General features: G+C 51.9%; 5 protein-coding genes across 5 annotated transcripts; all 5 read left to right on the top strand.

Moving 5' to 3' along the window:
- The first annotated feature begins 455 nt into the window (after window positions 1-455).
- On the top strand, window positions 456-1,341 carry STEHIDRAFT_122094 (uncharacterized protein). The gene is made up of 3 exons (XM_007304920.1): window positions 456-699; window positions 771-865; window positions 996-1,341. Exons 1-3 carry the CDS (start codon window positions 564-566, stop codon window positions 1,203-1,205), a joined length of 441 nt encoding a protein of 146 aa, XP_007304982.1. The 5' UTR covers window positions 456-563; the 3' UTR covers window positions 1,206-1,341.
- A 1,499-nt stretch (window positions 1,342-2,840) lies between these two features.
- STEHIDRAFT_157627 (uncharacterized protein) lies at window positions 2,841-3,937 on the top strand (the record flags this gene model as incomplete). Its single annotated transcript, XM_007304921.1, has 6 exons — window positions 2,841-3,054; window positions 3,111-3,143; window positions 3,197-3,434; window positions 3,493-3,612; window positions 3,675-3,741; window positions 3,806-3,937. The coding sequence occupies 6 exons, from the start codon at window positions 2,841-2,843 to the stop codon at window positions 3,935-3,937; spliced, it is 804 nt and encodes a 267-aa protein (XP_007304983.1).
- A 1,551-nt stretch (window positions 3,938-5,488) lies between these two features.
- STEHIDRAFT_98487 (uncharacterized protein) lies at window positions 5,489-12,320 on the top strand. Its single transcript, XM_007304922.1, has 21 exons — window positions 5,489-5,681; window positions 5,735-5,780; window positions 5,839-5,927; window positions 6,158-6,187; window positions 6,248-6,312; window positions 6,374-6,633; window positions 6,699-6,750; window positions 6,808-7,187; window positions 7,242-7,589; window positions 7,663-8,373; window positions 8,441-8,499; window positions 8,565-8,750; window positions 8,813-8,950; window positions 9,013-9,059; window positions 9,118-9,137; window positions 9,195-9,297; window positions 9,365-9,687; window positions 9,747-9,916; window positions 9,988-10,268; window positions 10,333-11,475; window positions 11,536-12,320. The coding sequence occupies exons 1-20, from the start codon at window positions 5,619-5,621 to the stop codon at window positions 11,078-11,080; spliced, it is 4,119 nt and encodes a 1,372-aa protein (XP_007304984.1). The 5' UTR covers window positions 5,489-5,618; the 3' UTR covers window positions 11,081-11,475; window positions 11,536-12,320.
- A 349-nt stretch (window positions 12,321-12,669) lies between these two features.
- Window positions 12,670-15,122, top strand: STEHIDRAFT_122096 (alpha/beta-hydrolase). Its single transcript, XM_007304923.1, has 5 exons — window positions 12,670-12,953; window positions 13,038-13,322; window positions 13,376-13,502; window positions 13,559-13,769; window positions 13,831-15,122. Exons 1-5 carry the CDS (start codon window positions 12,713-12,715, stop codon window positions 14,989-14,991), a joined length of 2,025 nt encoding a protein of 674 aa, XP_007304985.1. The 5' UTR covers window positions 12,670-12,712; the 3' UTR covers window positions 14,992-15,122.
- Window positions 15,123-15,697: 575 nt separating this feature from the next.
- STEHIDRAFT_169105 (uncharacterized protein) lies at window positions 15,698-17,697 on the top strand (the record flags this gene model as incomplete). Its single annotated transcript, XM_007304924.1, has 2 exons — window positions 15,698-16,717; window positions 16,776-17,697. The coding sequence occupies exons 1-2, from the start codon at window positions 15,966-15,968 to the stop codon at window positions 17,695-17,697; spliced, it is 1,674 nt and encodes a 557-aa protein (XP_007304986.1). The 5' UTR covers window positions 15,698-15,965.
- Window positions 17,698-18,656: the final 959 nt, after the last annotated feature.

Genomic DNA, 18,656 nt, shown 5'->3' on the forward strand with positions numbered 1-18,656 from the left:
TCGCCGCGAACAGAAGAACCTACTGACAGTCTTGTACTCTTGCAGCCTGCGTCGGTTGACATCCTTCAAGCTTAGCCACACATAACATTACCCGTATCTCCATCCTTCACCATGTTGGGCCTTCCAAGCGCTTGACCAAACATCACAGGTGCCATAGAGATTGATGTTCTCCCACTGGAGTAGGCAATCCATGCTGTACCAGTGTGCGAGTTGATGGTCTATCGCCCGAAAAGACACGAAACACTCGCTTCTGTATCTTGGACTGCCTTTTGCTCTTGATGAACGAGCAGCGCGGACCTAGTCGCCATCACAATCTGATACATCTCTCGCCACCGTGACCCCCAGTCCCCTTTCTGCAGCTGAGGTGCAGAAACGAAAAGAGGTGCCAAGCGCTGAGAGTGGTATATAAACCTCGACCCCCCTTCCTTTACCCCCCATCGCCTGAGGCCTTCAACGTCGCTCTCTTCACTTTTTTTGTACACTTTTTCGACGCCGCGCGTCCTTCATTTCTTCGCTTCCACGCCAATTCTCCTGAGCTAGTCTCATATTCCTTCCAATCCACGATGAAGTTCACATCCGTCATGATCCCCCTTTTCGCTGGCCTCGTCGCCTCGGTCGCTGCTGCACCGATGTCCAAGCGAGACGTTGACCCTAGTCTGATCCCTAGCCTTGGATTCAGCGCTGGCGTTAACCCCACTGGTATGTTTTCACCTCTTGCCTACCGATATGTAGCTACTGATTGTTCACTGTGATGCCTTTTTCCCCTGTAGGTACCGGAGACTGTGATGGTGCTGTGAACGGTGCGGACGGTAAACCTATCGCAGTACCGTGTGCATGCCCACCAACCCAGGATGTCTTCAATCAGGTAAGCCATTGCTCTCCATTCATCATTCCATTGTTCCCATTTAGGTTTATTTCCTGTCTCATCATCACCCGATCTTTGATTTTCACCATTCCATCCTTTCCTTTCCTGACGCTGTTTCCACTATCAACAGCACCTCCAAGCCGATGTAGCAGCAGGTCATGCCGTCAACAACCCCTCCGTCGCCACTCCATTCCCCACGGACGGCTCAGTCGCTTCTCAGCTTGCGCGCGTTAACACCGCTCTCGTGTCCCTGCAGAACTTGAACGGTCCGGGCAAGGGATGCCCTGCCGTTTCGACGACGCTTCAGGCTCAACAGAAGGCGCTGCAACAACAGCTCTAGGGATTGGTGGGGCTGATCGGGAAGATCATCTGGTGTTGATGCATAGATTATTTGACGGGCGTATATTTGGATGGATACCCATGTGTCTCAGGATTTACTTAATATTGGCAATCGAATGTCGAGGAGGGTGTTCAGAGCAACGTGGACTTACGGCGTGGTGCGATATGACAACAATGGGGCCGAAAAGGATAACCGATGGTCAAACCTGTAAAATAGACCCAGCGACCAAATAGTCACATCGAAAAACCATCACCAAGGTTGGGGCTGATGCCCCCAAGTCTGATGTGGCGCTGTGTGCCGTGGGAATATCTTGTTGTTCTCTTTCAGGTGGCGTGAACACGATCGAGCGCCGTCCTAACCTGTGCTTTATGCTCAGTCTGGGCGAGTCATTCCCCTGCTCATCATAAAACAACTCAATAGGCCCTAAAGCTCTGTATATCCTCCGTTTTTAAGACGTCATTAGTGTGAGTACTGTAGCTGCTGTAAAACTGTAGCCTACTTTTCCGAATTGCAGTGTGGCTCGGTGGCGAGCACTCCTGAGGTCCGAGCGCTGTATATTGGAACTGCGAATGGAAGTAATCGTCCGCAGCAGTGATAAATTTCCTACTATTATTGTTATCATCTTGAGACGTACATAAGCATGCACAATGTGGGACCACGACAGGTCCATCTACCCAGGAGACCTAGCAAATCAGATCATCACCCCGCCGAAAGAATCACAACATCTTAGAGGCGAGCCGCGCCTGTTGGCAGTGCCCGTCGTTCAATTCTTCGTCTGCGAGACGTCGTACAGCAACGGTGGACTACATCCGTCTCACGTATACGAACAAAGAAAAGAAGAAAAAGGATATATTCATCTGAGACATATACACAGCCTAGCGACGCGAAGTTCTGACGATTTCAAATCGTACGTACTGAGGGCCTGCGTGCCAGTAGGTGAAGACGCCCGCCGTCAACATGAACGGCAAATAAGAGTAATGGAGGCTGTGCACGCGTCGGCCCTCGTGGCTACTGGCTCGACGCCGATGCGCACATCATGCTCGACAATGCACGCAAACAAATGCAACAAGTCAATTCCAATATGAGAAAAAGCGCAATAAAATGGGCGAACAGTATATGTGCATTCGAGACCGCTGTGAACGCGTCGAAAATCGGGATTGCGATGTATACCACACAAAAAATGGGACAATGTAATCTGAGACATATACCAACGCGCCGGTCATACCCAAGTATCCCTCGACGTCGTTCGCAACAGCGCACTCCGATCGGCAGCCAACAGAACAATAAACCTAATACCGCAGCTCTGAACCTCTGCCTTCGTCTCCTCGCCAACCAGTCATTCCCGGCACACCCTCCATTGTTCCGCCATGCTCGAGAGTCCGGTACTGGGCTGAGAAGTCGGCGAAGAGTGGCGGCGATGCGTCGGGAGATCGGGAGACTGACGTGCCAGGATCCAGATATCCTGCGGGTTATGTCATTGGGCTTTTGTTCGTGGATAAATGGGGTATCTGAGACACGGCACTGACAACGAGAGAGTCGAGGTTGACGATGTCGACGAAAAAATATCTGAGCTACACGGAGGTATAAGTGAGACATTGAGACGAACAATGAACGTAGAGAAGGATTTAAAGGACGATGAGAGCGTACGCTGAGGCACTTCCCATCGAATCCCGCCCCTCGAGCCCCACAGACAATCCCTTCACAATTATGAACGACGAGCGTACCTCCCACACTGCCAGAGTCCACTCCGTTGGACCTCAGACCGTAAATGGCATGCAGAGAACTATCTCGAAGAAGGTGTCGACAAGGAGCCTTGTGTCGGCTCCCTCCGCGATGTATGTCGCTGCAGGTGAGCTTCGTAGCCATTGCCGTGTAGGGTGATGAGGCCTCATAGTACCATCGTAGATCCTGCCGGTCAAGCGCATGCCATGGAACCATGTCAGTACTTGTCGCAGTACTGGGGAAGGACGGGCTTACCTACATCATGCTAGCTTCACCGAGTCGTCACCCGACATATGAGCACCAACAGTTTATCAGCTCGTATCACCACGGAACACATGCCCCACCCATGCCATATACTGTTACCTCTTCGCAATCCTCATCGTCCCGAACCTCATCCGCACACTCGACAAACGTAAATATGGACCGCACAAACGTGGGCCATCCCTACGACTCAAACTATGACTTTACGTCGCACCAAAGCCCATCCCCTGCTCATATCAATCAATCGTGAGTCCCTGTCACTATCTCATAATCCAACTCAATCCTGACTCGGGGGTTCCGCCAGCGGACACACGTCGTGCGGCGTGTCGTCAGGTATGGGAATACCCACAAGTGAATACAGGCCGTTAACGAGCGTGATGACCAACCGGGGAACTTCCCCAAAACGGGATCAGAGCAGGATTCCGTGAGTACATTCATCACATCGTTGTTGTATACAGCGATGCCTGATGTAAGAGGTGACATAAGGGATAGACATGTCGGGATGGGTAACAGTCCTGGACATAGAGGCAGGTGGACAGAGCCCGTGAACGAGGTACGCCCCCATAGTACCGTGCAGCCGAATAGAGGTGCTAACTATATGGACTCTCGATCAATAGTTAGCGACTGCGACAACATCCTCCGGAGATGGGGAGAGTCACAGAGCTACGCCACGCAAGAAGATAGGCAGGCCTCCGAAACATGAGTGGGAAGGGCAAGGATGTTTTTCGTTGCATGATCGGGGAAGATAGGTGTCTCTTTATAGTCTTCGACTCGTTCGACTGAACACTCGGACAAGGATACGAATCTCGGACTAGACATGACACGTACCTTACAAGCATTGGATTAATTTTGAGCCTGGTTCAGAGACGGCCGTAGACAACTGCGCCTAGAGATACATACCATACATCAGAGTCGACCTTCGCATTATAGATTATGTGTGGGTGGTGAATTAATACGGAGAAACTTACTACATTCTCGTTCTTGATGAGCCATAGGTCGGCGATGTATTGGACAGGAGAAGCAGAGGTGTGTACGACGACCAGAAGCGTAAAAAAATATAGAGAGGGGAGATCCAGACGGGTTGGGCGGGTGGGTCGGTCTGGTGGGGGAAGAGAAGAACATGATGGAGCAGCGTTACAGGCCGCCCCGTTATATACGCGCGAGACGGGGTTTCGGTACCGAGTAGAACAAGAGCAAACAAGAACCCCTTTGATCTGAGCTAGAGTAAATTGCGTCCGCAGGGCCGTAAACAAGAAACTGAGACAAGCCAGGCCCCCTGAAAGTCATCTCGGAGGTCTATTCCCGGCCTACAAGGTGACCCCCGCATGAGGGTATTCCGGAGGAGCCGCCCTGGCCCCCGTTTTTGAAATCACACCTTCCCCGAGGCCAGTCTGGCCCCCGTGTCAGAGATGCGTGAAAAATGTACAAAATACTCCAGGGAATTGATTCTCGGTTCTCGAGGCCTGCTTTAGGCCTTCCTGACCTGCTCTCGGTCAGTGTCAGTCAGAGAGGTTCAAAACCGAGCTGGGGGCATGGTATTTTCACGAACTCGACGGGGCGTCCTGATGAATTGCTGATAAAGGTCCCGCCCACCCCCGCCACTCAGATCATACCTCACAGGTGACCTCCCTGGCCCCCGTCCCAGGCCAAAAATTGCCCCTCTGGCCGCCGAAAGTCGTTTAGACCTCGGCACTGACGCGCTGCTCAGGCCCACATGGAAGTTATTGTAAAGAAAAACAGCGGAGATTTTAGGATCATGGGAGCATGACTTGAAACAAGGCAAGTAGTGGGTGACTATCCGGAGCAGTCTAGGAGCGGTTCTGGCTGCACAGAGATACAAAGACAATAAGCCTCATCCAATACAATAGAAAACCGACTTGGGCCTCATGTCTGTGCATCTAGATATTTAGTATCCGCAAAAGAAAACCCCTACGGAAAGCCATCCAGTACCACAAGACTGAGCCAAGTAGTTCGCGTTTCACGAAACAATAATTATCGTCAGGTGAATGTCGCGTCAGATCACGAGAAGCGTCCAAGCTCAGAATCCCAAGTATAAAAGTATAAAGCAAGTACGTTCTTCCAACCTCAGGGTTTTGGGCGGTGTGCGTGAGGGCGACAAGAAAACGAGAGCAGCGAGAACGAGGAGGATTGGGAACATGAGGGGTCGGCAATTGCCGCTCGCCTTGGTTTGGGTGGCACCGGCGTCGCGACGCGATCGTGTTCATTGCGGCGCGCGCTCACTCTTTCTTGCTTTCGCCGACGCCGTCGTCATTGACATCGTCCACTGCGGCCTCATATTACGCGCATTTTTCACGACATTTCTGAATACGAGTCCATCAGACGCCAATCAATTTCTGAACAGCTTGGCCATCGCTCGAGCGTCCGACACGTCCTATTTAAACAACCGTCTGTCTCACGTCTGAAGAGACTATGACTGGTTCGCATGGTGCTTCCTCGAACTCAGGGACCAGTGCCAAGCTTCTCAATGATTTTGTGCGCCTGATCTACCCTCTTGAGTCCTAGCTTGTGACTGATGAACGTCGTAGCAATTGGGTGACTCCTTAGGAAAGGGCGCGTTCGGTCAGGTCTACCGTGAGTGGCCCCACTTCAATCTACTTGCAGGAAGATTTAAGAATATTTGCATATGAAGGCGCTTTGAATTGGGCTACTGGGGAGACCGTTGCTGTGAAAGAAATCCAACTCAGTAATATTCCAAAGGGAGAGTTGGGACAGATCATGGTGAGTCATTCTTTTGTTCGCCGGGGATAGGTCGGTGTGGCGGGTGGAGAATACACTATTGGGATGCATTCACGAGATCCAGAAATGCATCTTGTTGCTGGAAAGAATGTAATGCCTGGCTTTCGAAGGGCTAGCTGTTGATTCTACTTCTGTGGCACCGATTTGCTTCCGCTTCGACTGTGTCGCCACACTTTGTAAAGCATGGAGTTTGACATCTGTATTCCGTGCAGTCCGAGATTGACCTGCTCAAGAATCTTAATGTGAGTATTTCTCACCATGCCTCTTCCTTATGTCAAGTTCTCAGTCTACATTTCCTCTAGCATCCGAACATCGTCAAATATAAGGGCTTTGTGAAGACCCGCGAATATCTGTACATTATCTTAGAGTACGCCTACGAACTTTCTTCATCCTCTTGGAGTCTCACGTAGCTCTTTTGTGCACGCCAGATTCTGCGAGAACGGCTCTCTGGTCAGCATCTCCAAGCGTTTCGGCAAGTTCCCAGAGAATCTCGTCGCCGTGTACATTTCGCAGGTCCTCGATGGCCTGGTGTACCTGCACGACCAGGGTGTGATCCATCGAGATATCAAGGGTGCGAATATCTTGACGACGAAGGATGGTGCCGTAAAGCTTGCGGATTTCGGTGTGGCGAGTAGTACGACTACGGGTGGGGCAAGTGATGACGCAGTTGTCGGAAGTCCATATTGGAGTGAGTACTTGTTCTATCTAAACTTGTATAACGTCGTGCTGATTGATGTGGTTCATCGCGTCAAGTGGCACCTGAGGTAATCGAACAATTTGGCGCCACAACCGCATCTGATATCTGGTACGCACTTGTCCTTATGTTCTCCATACCCTACTTATTTCTCGTTCGATTATTTAGGAGCGTCGGATGTACTGTCATTGAACTTCTTGAAGGCCGTCCGCCATATCACTTCCTCAAACCCATGCCAGCCCTCTATCGCATCGTTCAAGACGATTGTCCGCCCATTCCCGAAGGCGCCTCCCCAATCGTCAAAGACTTCCTTTGCCACTGCTTCCAGAAAGACTACAACCTCCGCATCTCGGCCAAAAAACTTCTGCGGCATCCGTGGATGGTAGCGGCGAAGAAGTCGATGGAGGACAATAGCGGGAGGAGGTCAAGCGAGCAGAATAGGTCAGGTTCGGGCGCGAATGGGAGAGGAACGTCCGAAAGGCCGCAGAGCAAGTACAACTTTGACGAGGCAGTGCTGAAGGTACAGGAATGGAACGAGGCATTGAAATGTGGGTCGAGCTTCGTTGTGTTTTGTGCTTCCAATATTAAGTGTATGAATTTAGCACCGTCCAAACCATCAAAGAATCCCGGCCGACAACGAACCACTTCTCTAGCAACAGGCTCCCCGATCGCTGTTGGCTCTCCTATCCTTATGAGCGAGTCTCTCAATGCCTCGTCCTCTCACCCCCACCTCACCCCCACCATTCCTCTCTCTTCCTCCATCGGCTCTCTGCCCTCGTCGAATAATCTCATACGGAGCAGAAAGATTTCGGCTGTTGCGAGTGGGAACTCAAAGGGTTCAAATGCACCGTTGGCGATGTCTGGGCCGTTGGTTCTGCAGCAGCCGGAGGAGCAGACAGACAATTGGGATGACGATTTCGAGGAAGGAATCTCGTTATCGAAGCTGCAAGGTACATGCCTACATTTTTCCGTGCTGCATTTTCTTCCGCCCCAACCTTAACGATATCGCTTTCTCTGCCGTAGCACTGGAGAAGGCCTCCGCCGAGGATCTGACCCAGAACTCCTCCGGATCATCAGAACGGAACGAGAACGACAGCGAGACAATTCGTCCTCTTGCTACTCGGTCCCCTGGTGGCTCCCTCCGTGACCCTCACCAAGCGCCCGTTCCCGTCGCCAAACCACCACCAGGAGCGATCGCGCCCATAGTCGAGGATTATTCGGACTTGGCGGTAGACGAGGACGATGAATGGCAGGAGAAGTTCTCGGACTTCAAGATGAAGAATTCGGTGAGAAAGGGATTGTTCCATCCAGATGATCTGAAGACTCTTGGGTTGGGTGGATTGACGACAAGTCCTGGACCAAAGACGGCACCCTTGCCGGATATGAGTGGAGTTGGTGATGGGGTGAAGAGGAGCTTTAGTTCTGGTTCAGGTAGTGCGTCAGGCTCCGGGTCGAGGGGTAAAGCTAGCAGACCATCGCTCAGCCCCCTCGCACCGACATCATCAGCTTTATACTCCGGCAGCCAACCACTATCCGCTTCCTCTGTCGTCAGATCACACTCACACTCACACTCGAGATCGTCCTCGCTCGTAGGGTCTGCGAATGGGTCGTTTGGAAAGGAGGGAGCAGGAAAGTTGAAGGGTCATAGCGATTTGATGCAGGACGAGTTCGGGAAGTATGCGGAGGATGATGATGAGGATTACGACGATGTATTTGGGAAGCCGAATGGCGGTTGTGAGTTCAGAAGAACAAACATTTCATCTGGGGTGCAGGATTGCTGATGCTTGACGGCCGGATTTAGCGACGGAGCAGCCTATGCAGACATTACAGCTCAATACGCGATTGTCGAGCAAATCATGGGTGAGTTCGATGTCTCCCTTCTTGTCGTACTGTTTGCCGCCCGAGCTCAACGTCGTGATACACAGTTAGGCGATGACACAGATGAGGAAGACCCATTTGCGGAGATTGATGAAGGTTATGAGGAAGACGATCTCGAGGCGAACCTTCAACGAGATAAATACGCTCGTTTGACCAGTGCCATAAACCAGCTTGTCGACGAACTCAATCCTGATGCGCCGGATTTCCAAATACGAGATGCTTGTGATGAACTGGTAATCTGCTTCTGTTTGTCAGTGAAAAGTCGTGCTGACGATATCGTTGCACGTGCCGAAAGCTCAATATCCTGTCAGATACGCCGGAGATGCAAGGACATTTGGTGTCATCGCATGGGATGCTTGCACTCCTGGAAGTTTTGGAGAGGAAGAACTTATCACGAGAGGTCATCATGAAGCTCTTGCAGATAGTTAATTTGGTGAGCACCCTATTATAGCGCAGTTGTGATTCTCAATAATTCATTCGTTTTGGTAATGACAGCTCGTCACTTCGGATGCTGCTTTCTTGGAAAGTTTCTGTCTCATTGGGTGAGTATTCATAATCCGTCCAACCGAGGAGACTTACGCTGATCTCTTGGGCGTGCAGTGGTATCCCAGTGATGATGGGTGGGCCCATTTCGCAGAAATAAGCTTGTTAGGTCAGTCACTGATCTTTCACTCTAGGTTTCACGTCCAAGAGGTACCCATCAGAGTGCCGACTCGAAGCTTCCAACTTTATTCAGCTCCTCTGTCACGTCTCCGTCCTCACCTTGCAGATGTTTATCTCGTACGGATCTCTCCCTCTGTTCGCCCCTATTGCTCATAATACTAATGATTATACTCCTCGTGCATAGCTGCCGAGGCCTCAAAGTCCTAGTCGACCTTCTCGACGAAGACTTCGCCGAGCAATCAGATCTCATCGTGCACGCTCTAGTGGGCATCGGCAGCGTTTTCGAGCTCCAGAGTCCCACCACTAAGAACGACTTCTGTCGGATGTTTATACGCGAGGGACTCCTCGATCCTCTATCTTCCGCCTTATTGAACGTGATGGCGAATGACGGAGATAAGGCGGCGACGATGAAGAGCAAGATCTTGCAAATTTTGCTGGTGTTCTGTCAGGTGTCGCAGTCGGACATCCATGTGAGGAACGCGTTGGGGGTAAGAAAGATCGTCAGACGTGCGTAAACTTTTTCGTCGTTGAAATGAGCGGAATATATTCATGTCATTTGCTTGTAGGGTTGTTGAGGGCGTGCGAGCTGCTGGAGCCGGATTGCTTGGTGCACATGCTGAAAGCTATCAAGCACTTATCAATGAACTCGAACCTCTTGGATGTTCTTCAGAATGCTAACGCCATAGAGATCCTCACCAGGATTCTCGAAGAACATAAATCCGGTCCTTACAGCACAGTACGCCCTCCTTTCTCCTTTGTATCCAACTACGTCTTCACATTCACTTACTCCGCTTGTTCCGCGCGCAGGAAATGGCGAACCACATATTCCAAACCTGTTACAACCTCTGTCGGCTCAACAAACTCCGACAAGAAGAGGCCGCCCAGGCCGGCATCATTCCCAGTCTCATGCGTGTCATCGAGTCCCAGTCACCGCTCAAGCAGTTTGCGTTGCCTATACTTTGTGATCTCGCGAGCGCAGGCAAGAGCTGTAGGATGCTTTTGTGGCAACATGATGGGCTGGCGATGTATATCCGCTTGCTGGCGGATCCGTACTTCCAAGTCAGTGCTTTGGAGTCGATATTATCATGGTATGCCCATCCACCCTTTTTTCGCCCTTGATTCGTGATGGCTGGTATTAATGGTCAAAAAAAGGCTTCAAGAGGAGACAGCCCGCGTCGAGGACGAACTCCTCAAACCGCACTCCCTCGAATCTCTGCTGAAATGCTTCGTCTCCGCCAAAGCCAACTCTTTCGAAAACCTACTCGACCCCTTCCTCAAGATCTGCCGCCTCTCCACCCCAATCACAATCGGCATCGCCAAATCCTCCTTCTTCCGACGCATCATCGAGAAGCTGGACAACTCCAAAGCCGTGGTCAAGCTCAACCTGCTGAGGATACTCAGGACGGTGTGCGACGTGCACCCGAATAGGGGAATACTAGTGGAGAGGTATAAGATACACGATTTGGTGGGAAGGTTGAAGAAGAACGATAGTGCGGTGTTGGTCAGGGAGCTGGCGAGGGAGATCGAACCGACTTTGGCACCGGTGTTGAAGCCTGCGTCGACTGGGAGAGCGGCGCTCGGACACGCACATGGGTTGGGCGCGAGCGTGAGTAGCGCTGGGAGTAGTGGTAGCTCGGGAGGTTTAGCGATGAAGTCGGGATTGAAGGGGTTGGAGGGATCTGCGAATCGGAGTACGATCGCGCCGAAGAAGAGGGTGAGGAGGACGGCGAGTGAGGCGTCGGCGATGTTGACCCCTCCTTCGAGTGCCTATGCGACGGCGAGCAGGAACGGTGCGGGTTTGTATAAGGCGCCCGGGCATGGGAATGGGGATGCGGCGGCGAGAGGGGGAGGGAGGACGAGGTTGGGGGATATTCCATGGGATTCGTCGGAGCGGCGGTGATGCGGGTGAAGGAAGACGGTTGGTGGTCACCTTTGCATAGGGTTCGTGGTGACTTTGCACGTTTTCTTAGGTACTTCGGTTTTGGGATTTCCTTTCCACCTTCGGCTCGGTCGAACATTGGTTCTCGTTGTGGCGCACACTTTCCCTTGTTCTAGGCTGGATTCGGATTACATACCGCACTTTCATTCACGCTGTAGCATATATCTTTCGCAGACTAGTCACTCATTGCACATTTCTCTCTCGTTTAAGACTGTCGATTTCTTGGGTAGTATTGATTCGGTTTCTCATATCGCATATGCACGCACTTTTGTGGAACTTTACTGTATTAGGGCCGATACCTGTCTAATCTAACCCACCATTCACGGATGTACATAAAGCACCAGAAGAGCTGCGGACTGAACAGGAGCACGAGCATTAATCTCCGACACGTCGAAGAAAAACACGAAAGAACTCACGAGAAGTGCAGAACGCCCCTCAACATTTACCTCCTCACGAAGGGTATCCCAAAACCAGAAACCAGCTGCTGAGCCCTGGTCTGCGCATTCTGGCCAACTGCGTTCGTGATAAAGTGGATATTGAAACCGTATGTTTTTGGGTATGAATCCAAATTAACCTCGATCTGGGGGAACAGACCCATTGCCTCCGGTGGAAGTCCAAACTCGACTACGCCCGTCGTCCCCGAGGGCGTGTTCATCCTCTGTGACTGTGGTGGAAGGTGTATGCCCTGGAAGTCGCGCAGACGGGGAAGGACGAACTCGGTGAGCGTTCCGATGAATTCGTACATCTTCGGGCCTTTGAGCGTGACCTTCGCGCCAGCGGGCATTCCAGGTCGCACCCATCCCGAAACCGACTGTTTCCCCCTGACGACCTCAACACCGTTCGCCAAGTACCGTCCACCACCGTTCTCTGTCTCTCCGGAAAGGGCACGCATCATCATGATGGGCCCTAAGAGGTTCTGTCGAGTCTGGATGGCGGTCTTCTGGAATGTGTGTAGCACTATTCTTTCGAGCTCGACGACGTTCTCCGGCGTCGTAGGTGGCGCCTCTCTCCTTCCGAGCATCGATCCACCGGCCAGTGGGTTCTTGCGGTGCTTGACGTAGGGGTCTTCTTCGTCGTATAAAGTACGAATTTGACGAGGTGGAGGACGGGGAAGGTGTTCATGTTTGTAGGTCATGTAGAGGAGGTCGTCGGCAAGGGTGTGGTGGTAATGGTCGCCGATTCGAGACGGGTGGGTGTCGCGTACGACGAGGTTGACATGGGGGATGGGGACGCCTTCGGGTGTGGCTTTTAGGCTACGGAGGATTTTGGGAGGTGGGCGACTGGGTCGGGTCAGTCGCCTCGTCGACGCCTTTGCTGCCCTAGAACTCATCTATTGCGAAGTAGTATTATAATGAATAGCCGTCAACGCTGTCAAGAACGATGAGGACGTACCTGTGGCCGACGCGGTAGACAGTGAAGGGAAATAAATATTTCACGCGACTTGTTTCCAAAAGTTCAGGTTGTATTATGTAAGCTAGCTACCTATGACGCCACGTTGGCCACCCCAACCAATTTATTTACCCCTTTGCTCTTGACGCTCACCACGGCTTTCGTTTTCTGGTCCTTGCCCGTCCTCTCTGCTTTCGATGATAGATGAACGGCGTATGGATCCCAGCCTCGGCTTCTGTTCTGCTTCGCAGAGTCGTTAATGTCATTTCGACTCTGTCCATCACGCACCATTACCTCCCTCGTTCAGACCCGGAGGGGGATACTCAGGGAAAATTTGTCAAACCGAGGAGCTCGAAGTGTTTGAGAGATGCATTCGACTGGAACTGGAGACCGGCTTCACTGGTGCTAAATGAACCGAAGCTGACGCAGGAAAGTGTTGCAGCTGGTCAGTAATTTTCCGTGGCTTACCGTGAACCTTGACTTGTGGAATTAGAGTTGCGAATAAGATACTGAAACATGAATCACATAGCTGCCGGAATTTCTATTCCATGGCCTCTACTTCGTTGGCCGTCGAATAACCTGCGTTTCTCTCGCCATCCTACGCCACAGTCGAATGAACCATCTGGGCCACACTTGACTCCCAATTCAAATCCAGACCCAAAACCCCCTCCATCCACCAATAAACCACCCCCTCCTCCTCCAAAGAGTAATGAACAAAAGGCCGAGAACCCCGATACACTCCACCGTCTGTTACGAAATCCAGTCCTCTACGATCCTGTCCGGGCGCCACGTTATCCTATAGTTCTTTGCCATGGTACGTGCATAGATTTATTCTAACCTGTCTATCCTATATTTATATATCTCTAGGTCTTTACGGTTTTGATGTCAGAGGGCCTTCTGCGTTTCCTAGTCTGCGGATGCAGTACTGGTCCACCATCCTTGGCATCCTTCGCAAGACCATCGGCGCCGAAGTGATCGTCACGTCGGTACCAGGGTGAGTAAATCTTCTTTATTCGCCCTGTTGAAATCTAGTCTCATGCAATTCTTTAGGACGGGATCAATTGCTTCTCGCTCCGAACAGCTTAATAGATATTTGGAGAAGAAGGCTCCAGGCAGAGGCCTTAATTTCATGGCGCACTCCATGGGAGGGCTTGACTGCCGTCATCTAATTACGCACGTCAAACCTACGGAGTATACTCCTCTATCGTTGACTACTATCGCAACGCCACATCGAGGAAGTCCATTCATGGACTGGTGTACGGTCCGCATTCTTATCCAGCAATTATTATCTGCCTTGCGTGCTGATAACAATGCAACCTCAGGACTACCTCGGCATCGGAAGAAATCTCCCAGAGAAGGAACAAACATTTCAAGCCGCCCGTACAGCACTCGACTCCTCAAACGCCGCCCATGCCTCATCCTCCGACATGTCCTCCCGCTCAGATCCCAAATCCGACCCCAAACAAACCGGCTCATCATCGCCCCTCATAGCACTCACGTCCCTCCCCTCCTCCTTCACCACCCTTCTTCTCTCAATGTTCGACTCACCCGCCTACGCGAACTTGACCACGACCTACCTCAATACAGTCTTCAACCCCGCCACGCCTGATGACCCGAGCGTGAAGTATTTCAGCGTCGCGGGGAGGACGGAGAGCATGAACGTCTGGCATCCGCTCTGGCTTCCCAAACTCGTCACAGACGGTGCCGAAGCTAAAGACAGAGCGCGTCTCCGCGCGGAAGCATCTTCCGCCCTCGGTCTCAATTCACTCGACCCTTCCGCTTCTACTCAATACTCCCTGCGAAATGGCGAGAAATCACTTCCTCCATGGGAGAACGACGAGCTTTGGGGAAACGACGGGTTGGTCACTCTTCAGAGCGCGAGGTGGGGTGAGTTTTTGGGTACGATGGAGGGGAGCGATCATTGGGAGTTGAGGGGTGCTAGTGGGATCGAGGTGGATGTGGATTTGAAGCAGAGCGTGAGGGGGTGGAACAATTTGGATTGGACTCGGTTTGTTAGGGCTTGGAGGAAGGAGGAGGGGGATAGGAAGGATAGGGAGAGTAGAGCTGGGGCGTCGTCGTCGGTGGCGGCAAAAGAGGTATTTGGGGGTCAGGCGTTGAGGCCTTCGCCGTTGAAGCTTGGCGCGAATGTTCCGGGGCTGCATGAAGAGCATAGGCATGATGGAGAGGATATGCTCAAGAGCTCGACGGAGAAACTCTCGGCTGTGTTCGATTGGATCATCGACCAAGTCCCGTCCACGGAAGATATCCCGTCGAAATTACCGTCATTGCCTTTACTGGGTATCAACAGCAAGTCGGACGAGGAGAAGAGGGAGGAGGTGAAGAGGAAGGAGAAGGAGAAGCGAGAAGGTAAGAGGGAGGCGGCGGCGAAGACCGGGAGGAGGAAGAGTGATCTTGAGACTGAGAAAGATTTGGAGAGGTTTTATGTTGCTTTGGCGAGGAAGTTATATGAGGAGGGGTTGTGAGCATACTCAGTGCGTGCGTCGGCTGGGTCTTTCCATTCTTGGCGTGTGTGATGTTGTGTACGATTGAGGGTGATAATATCCCCCTTCATGGCTTCTGAAGTCTTGCAATATATGGCAATATTTGACTGGGCGACTAGTGTTACTCGCACTTCTACTCATTGTCCACGAAGTCTCATTGCGATGGGCCACAGACGAACAACTGATCACGCCACATCGCAGAAATGCCTCTATCACTGTCAGATTCAGAACCTGAGCCGAGCATTTGTTTGTAGCCCTGACGCGTGACGTCTGTGAATGCCTCCTTTCCTGGACGCTGAAAATGGATAGACTGGAACTATATACGTACGTTCGCAGTATTGAACGAGCACGGGTGTAAGAAAGGCTTTGAGCAAGGGATCAGTGGAGATCATGGTGATGTATCACATCAGCCGGCCTTTCCTTTGGATCGCCTCGTCTTGTCGAAAGCAGATTTCCTTTTACTTGAACAAAGATGCAGAGGGAATTTTGTACACGGGCTATAGATAGGAGCAGGTGCGGCGTCGATCCGGGTCGAAGGCTAACAGAAGAAGGAATTTCCTATGTACAACCGCCACCAGAGCTATCTTTTCTGCAGCTGATACATATGCGCGGCCGTCGAGCGGAAGCTTTGCCCCTTTCCCTAACAACGATTCTCAGGCTGCGTATGCTGTCCAAGAGGGTGATAGCTCCGCATCATGGTGAATTCAGCACTCGTAACCTTGGAGGAACATGATATTCTAGACCCAAATCAGGGAGGTCCTTACGACATTTGAATTGTTAAGCCTCCAGAGTCCTCGAAGAGAACGCTGTCTGCTCTTCCCACCTTCAGAGCTCTGACTCTTCCCCGTCCGCCTTCTGGGCAAGTGCGACTTTTCCTTTCGTTGCATCTCTTTGCTCTGCATGGTCTTTTAGTTCGTTGACCATAGCAGCCTCATCTGCTTTTTCTTCCTATTCCGATGCTGCTTGCCGCACTGGTGCTGCTCGGCTCGCTGGCCTTGGGCGCGCAGGTCGTTTCCTCTTCAAAGTTCGACACGCTCAAGTTTTCTTCCATTGAGCAGTGCGGGTCTTTCAACGTTTCTTTCGTCGGCTCCTCCATCAACGCGACATCCACTCTCACTTTGACCATTCTTCCCTTCAACTCCTCCTCGATCCCCATCACCATCCCTCCGTCATCATGGGATTCTGCCTCCGGTGCTGCAGCTGCAGCATTCATCACATTTCTCCCTATTCCGGCCGGGTCGACGTTCATCGCTACTTTGGACGACGCTGGAACCGGAGAAGCTGTCGCGGCGGTATCAGACATCATCAAAATCGAGGACTCCGATGACACGTCCTGTCTTCCTTCATCCACGGAAACACAACTCTTTTCCACTCAATCCACCCTGTCACAGTGCGAATCGTTCAACGTATCGTTCAGCAATACGAGCACCGCGCCCACCGTCCGAGCCTTCGTTCCCAACTTCTTCTCCGAAACCCTAAATCAAACGTCGACGACGTCCAATACGACCGGCGTGGCCAGTTACATCCTTCCCGTTTTCAGGGGGTTTGAAGTTGCGTTTCTATTCGAGGATGACGACGGAAACCACCAGGTCTCGAACCTGTATCCTGTCGGCGGAGATGCATCGAGTAGCACGTCGTGCTTCCCCTTCGACTTCACGGCTGCTGCTTCATCGGCTAGCGCTACCCCATCTCCGGGTGGGTTGTCTAGGTACGTCATTGCGCTCTTAATTTCCGGGATCTGTTCTGATATTGAGGACTGGAACCAGTGCTGGAGCAGTCGCCATTGGAGTCGTTTCCGGTACGGTTGTCGGAACGATGCTCATTCTCCTCGGTTGGTTTTTCTGGCGCGAGCGCAGACGACGTCTTGCCCGTAAACAGATGGAGGCGTTCGTCGCAGTCAAGCCCAGCTTATCTGAAAAGGAGAAGCAATTCGATGACGAGCTCTCCAGAACCCCCCCTCCCTATCTGTCTGCACCCCGACCAAGCCGACAGAGTCCACCGCAGATTATCCAGACCAACCCGGCGCAATCCCAATCACGATACCTTGCCAACCCACCTTATCGGCCAGAAGACTTCAGCTCTCCCACCTCTTCCCGGTATTCTCAGAACACACGGGCGAAACTGTATAGCACCGCAGACAGTGGCGTTCTCCCCGACACGCCCGCTTTCAATTCGTCGCGGCGTACGAGAGGCCACGATCCAAACAATCAGTCTATCGAGACCCTCGACATCGAAGGCATGCTCGAAGCGGCCACCATTCGGACTCCTCACCCTACCGTTCTCGCTCGCGAACGTGCTCCCACTCCAGACAGCGGCATCATCGACGGTGCGACTGTGTTTGCTTCACCAAGGATAGGAGTCAGCGCCACGCCAACTCTCGCGTCAGCTCCGGCCCCCGTAGTAAACACCAGGATTCTGAGCTCGAAGAGGAGCGACGAGAACCTAGACGTCCCTCTCTCGGCGACCGACTTCGGACGATTCTCGGACGTCGTTATGGATTACCCTCGAGAAGCTCTCACCCTTGCTCGTGGAGAGTCGCCGAACATCCGTGGAAGGTTGCCGGTCTCTGCGACTTCGTCGTTCACGCCCTCGTTCGATGAGGCCGGGCCGGGTGGAGTGAGGGATAGTGGGGGGTATGCGACCTTCAAGGCGAATCTTGCGTCGCGTCCGGTGGCGAGACGGTCGTAGTTGGTAGCTGGGTGGCGATGGGTTCGTTTAGGGGTTCTTCTGGTTCAATGTTCGGCTTTCGCTGGTTCGTTCGTCTCGTCTGTTCTTGTTTCGTTACGTCGTCTTCGGTATTCTGCGATCTACAAATGCTTTTTCAGGGTTCATTCTGTGGAACTCTTGGCCACTGGGCGATCCTCGTTCTGCTCAAGCCTCAACACATTCTACCTCAACGCAGATGAGTGGTGTTTGACGATCACTTTTTTGTATTTTACATTATTTTTCTTCGCCATGGCCATCGTATTGCTCTACAGTATTAGTACTTTGTCATCGAATGATGGACCATTGTCTTTTTGTTCATTTTCGCTCACAACCTTGTATTTTTATCAGCGCATCCATGAAGGTTTGGTTGTTGTCACGATGAGTTGTTCATATGGAGGAGGATGTTCGGTATGTGGTAGTATACGAACATACACGTACTTTGCGAAGTATAATTCGTACACAATTCCATGATGTACAGTACCCATCGGGTTGATTCCATGGGCTGTATAATAAGTATCATAGCGCAGGTATCCAGCCGATTTCACCTCACTGACCCGACTACGGTGTACTGGGTGGTCCTGCGTGTCGGGCAAAGAGAACGGATATCTTGGGGTAGCGGGGTAAGTATAGCACTGGCGATGGTCCGATATTGAAGTCCGATACGCATCACATAGACTCAAGTGAGCTCAAAATCTCCCTCGTATCCGACGGGGATCAGCAGAAGGAGGTGCCGCCGTGCGTACTCTTGATGGTGATGATTTGAAGCAAGCTCGCTGGAGGAGCCTAACTAAACACAATGACGGGTCGTCCTGTGAGAGAAATAGCATCCCCTTCGGTGTTATCGTTTGCCATAGTATTACAGGAAAGTCGAACGTCTGATGAATTCCAAAAAAAACTGAATCCTTACTAAGGGAGGCTGGGTTTTCTGGATGAACCTCTTT

The sequence above is a fragment of the Stereum hirsutum genome, assembly GCF_000264905.1.
Source record: "Stereum hirsutum FP-91666 SS1 unplaced genomic scaffold STEHIscaffold_8, whole genome shotgun sequence".
In the NCBI taxonomy this organism is placed as follows: domain Eukaryota; kingdom Fungi; phylum Basidiomycota; class Agaricomycetes; order Russulales; family Stereaceae; genus Stereum; species Stereum hirsutum.

What these genes read in the sequence shown, in the direction of transcription:
- STEHIDRAFT_122094 (XM_007304920.1), top strand. Translation starts at nt 564, where the DNA reads ATGAAGTTCACATCCGTCATGATCCCCCTTTTCGCTGGCCTCGTCGCC. An exon ending in CGCTGGCGTTAACCCCACTG is followed by an intron (nt 700 to 770) that starts GTATGTTTTCAC and finishes TTTCCCCTGTAG; the next exon opens with GTACCGGAGACTGTGATGGT. An exon ending in CCCAGGATGTCTTCAATCAG is followed by an intron (nt 866 to 995) that starts GTAAGCCATTGC and finishes CACTATCAACAG; the next exon opens with CACCTCCAAGCCGATGTAGC.
- STEHIDRAFT_98487 (XM_007304922.1), top strand. Translation starts at nt 5,619, where the DNA reads ATGACTGGTTCGCATGGTGCTTCCTCGAACTCAGGGACCAGTGCCAAG. An exon ending in ACCTGCTCAAGAATCTTAAT is followed by an intron (nt 6,188 to 6,247) that starts GTGAGTATTTCT and finishes CATTTCCTCTAG; the next exon opens with CATCCGAACATCGTCAAATA. An exon ending in ACCTTGCAGATGTTTATCTC is followed by an intron (nt 9,298 to 9,364) that starts GTACGGATCTCT and finishes CCTCGTGCATAG; the next exon opens with CTGCCGAGGCCTCAAAGTCC.
- STEHIDRAFT_122096 (XM_007304923.1), top strand. Translation starts at nt 12,713, where the DNA reads ATGAACGGCGTATGGATCCCAGCCTCGGCTTCTGTTCTGCTTCGCAGA. An exon ending in GCAGGAAAGTGTTGCAGCTG is followed by an intron (nt 12,954 to 13,037) that starts GTCAGTAATTTT and finishes TGAATCACATAG; the next exon opens with CTGCCGGAATTTCTATTCCA. An exon ending in TCCTATAGTTCTTTGCCATG is followed by an intron (nt 13,323 to 13,375) that starts GTACGTGCATAG and finishes ATATATCTCTAG; the next exon opens with GTCTTTACGGTTTTGATGTC.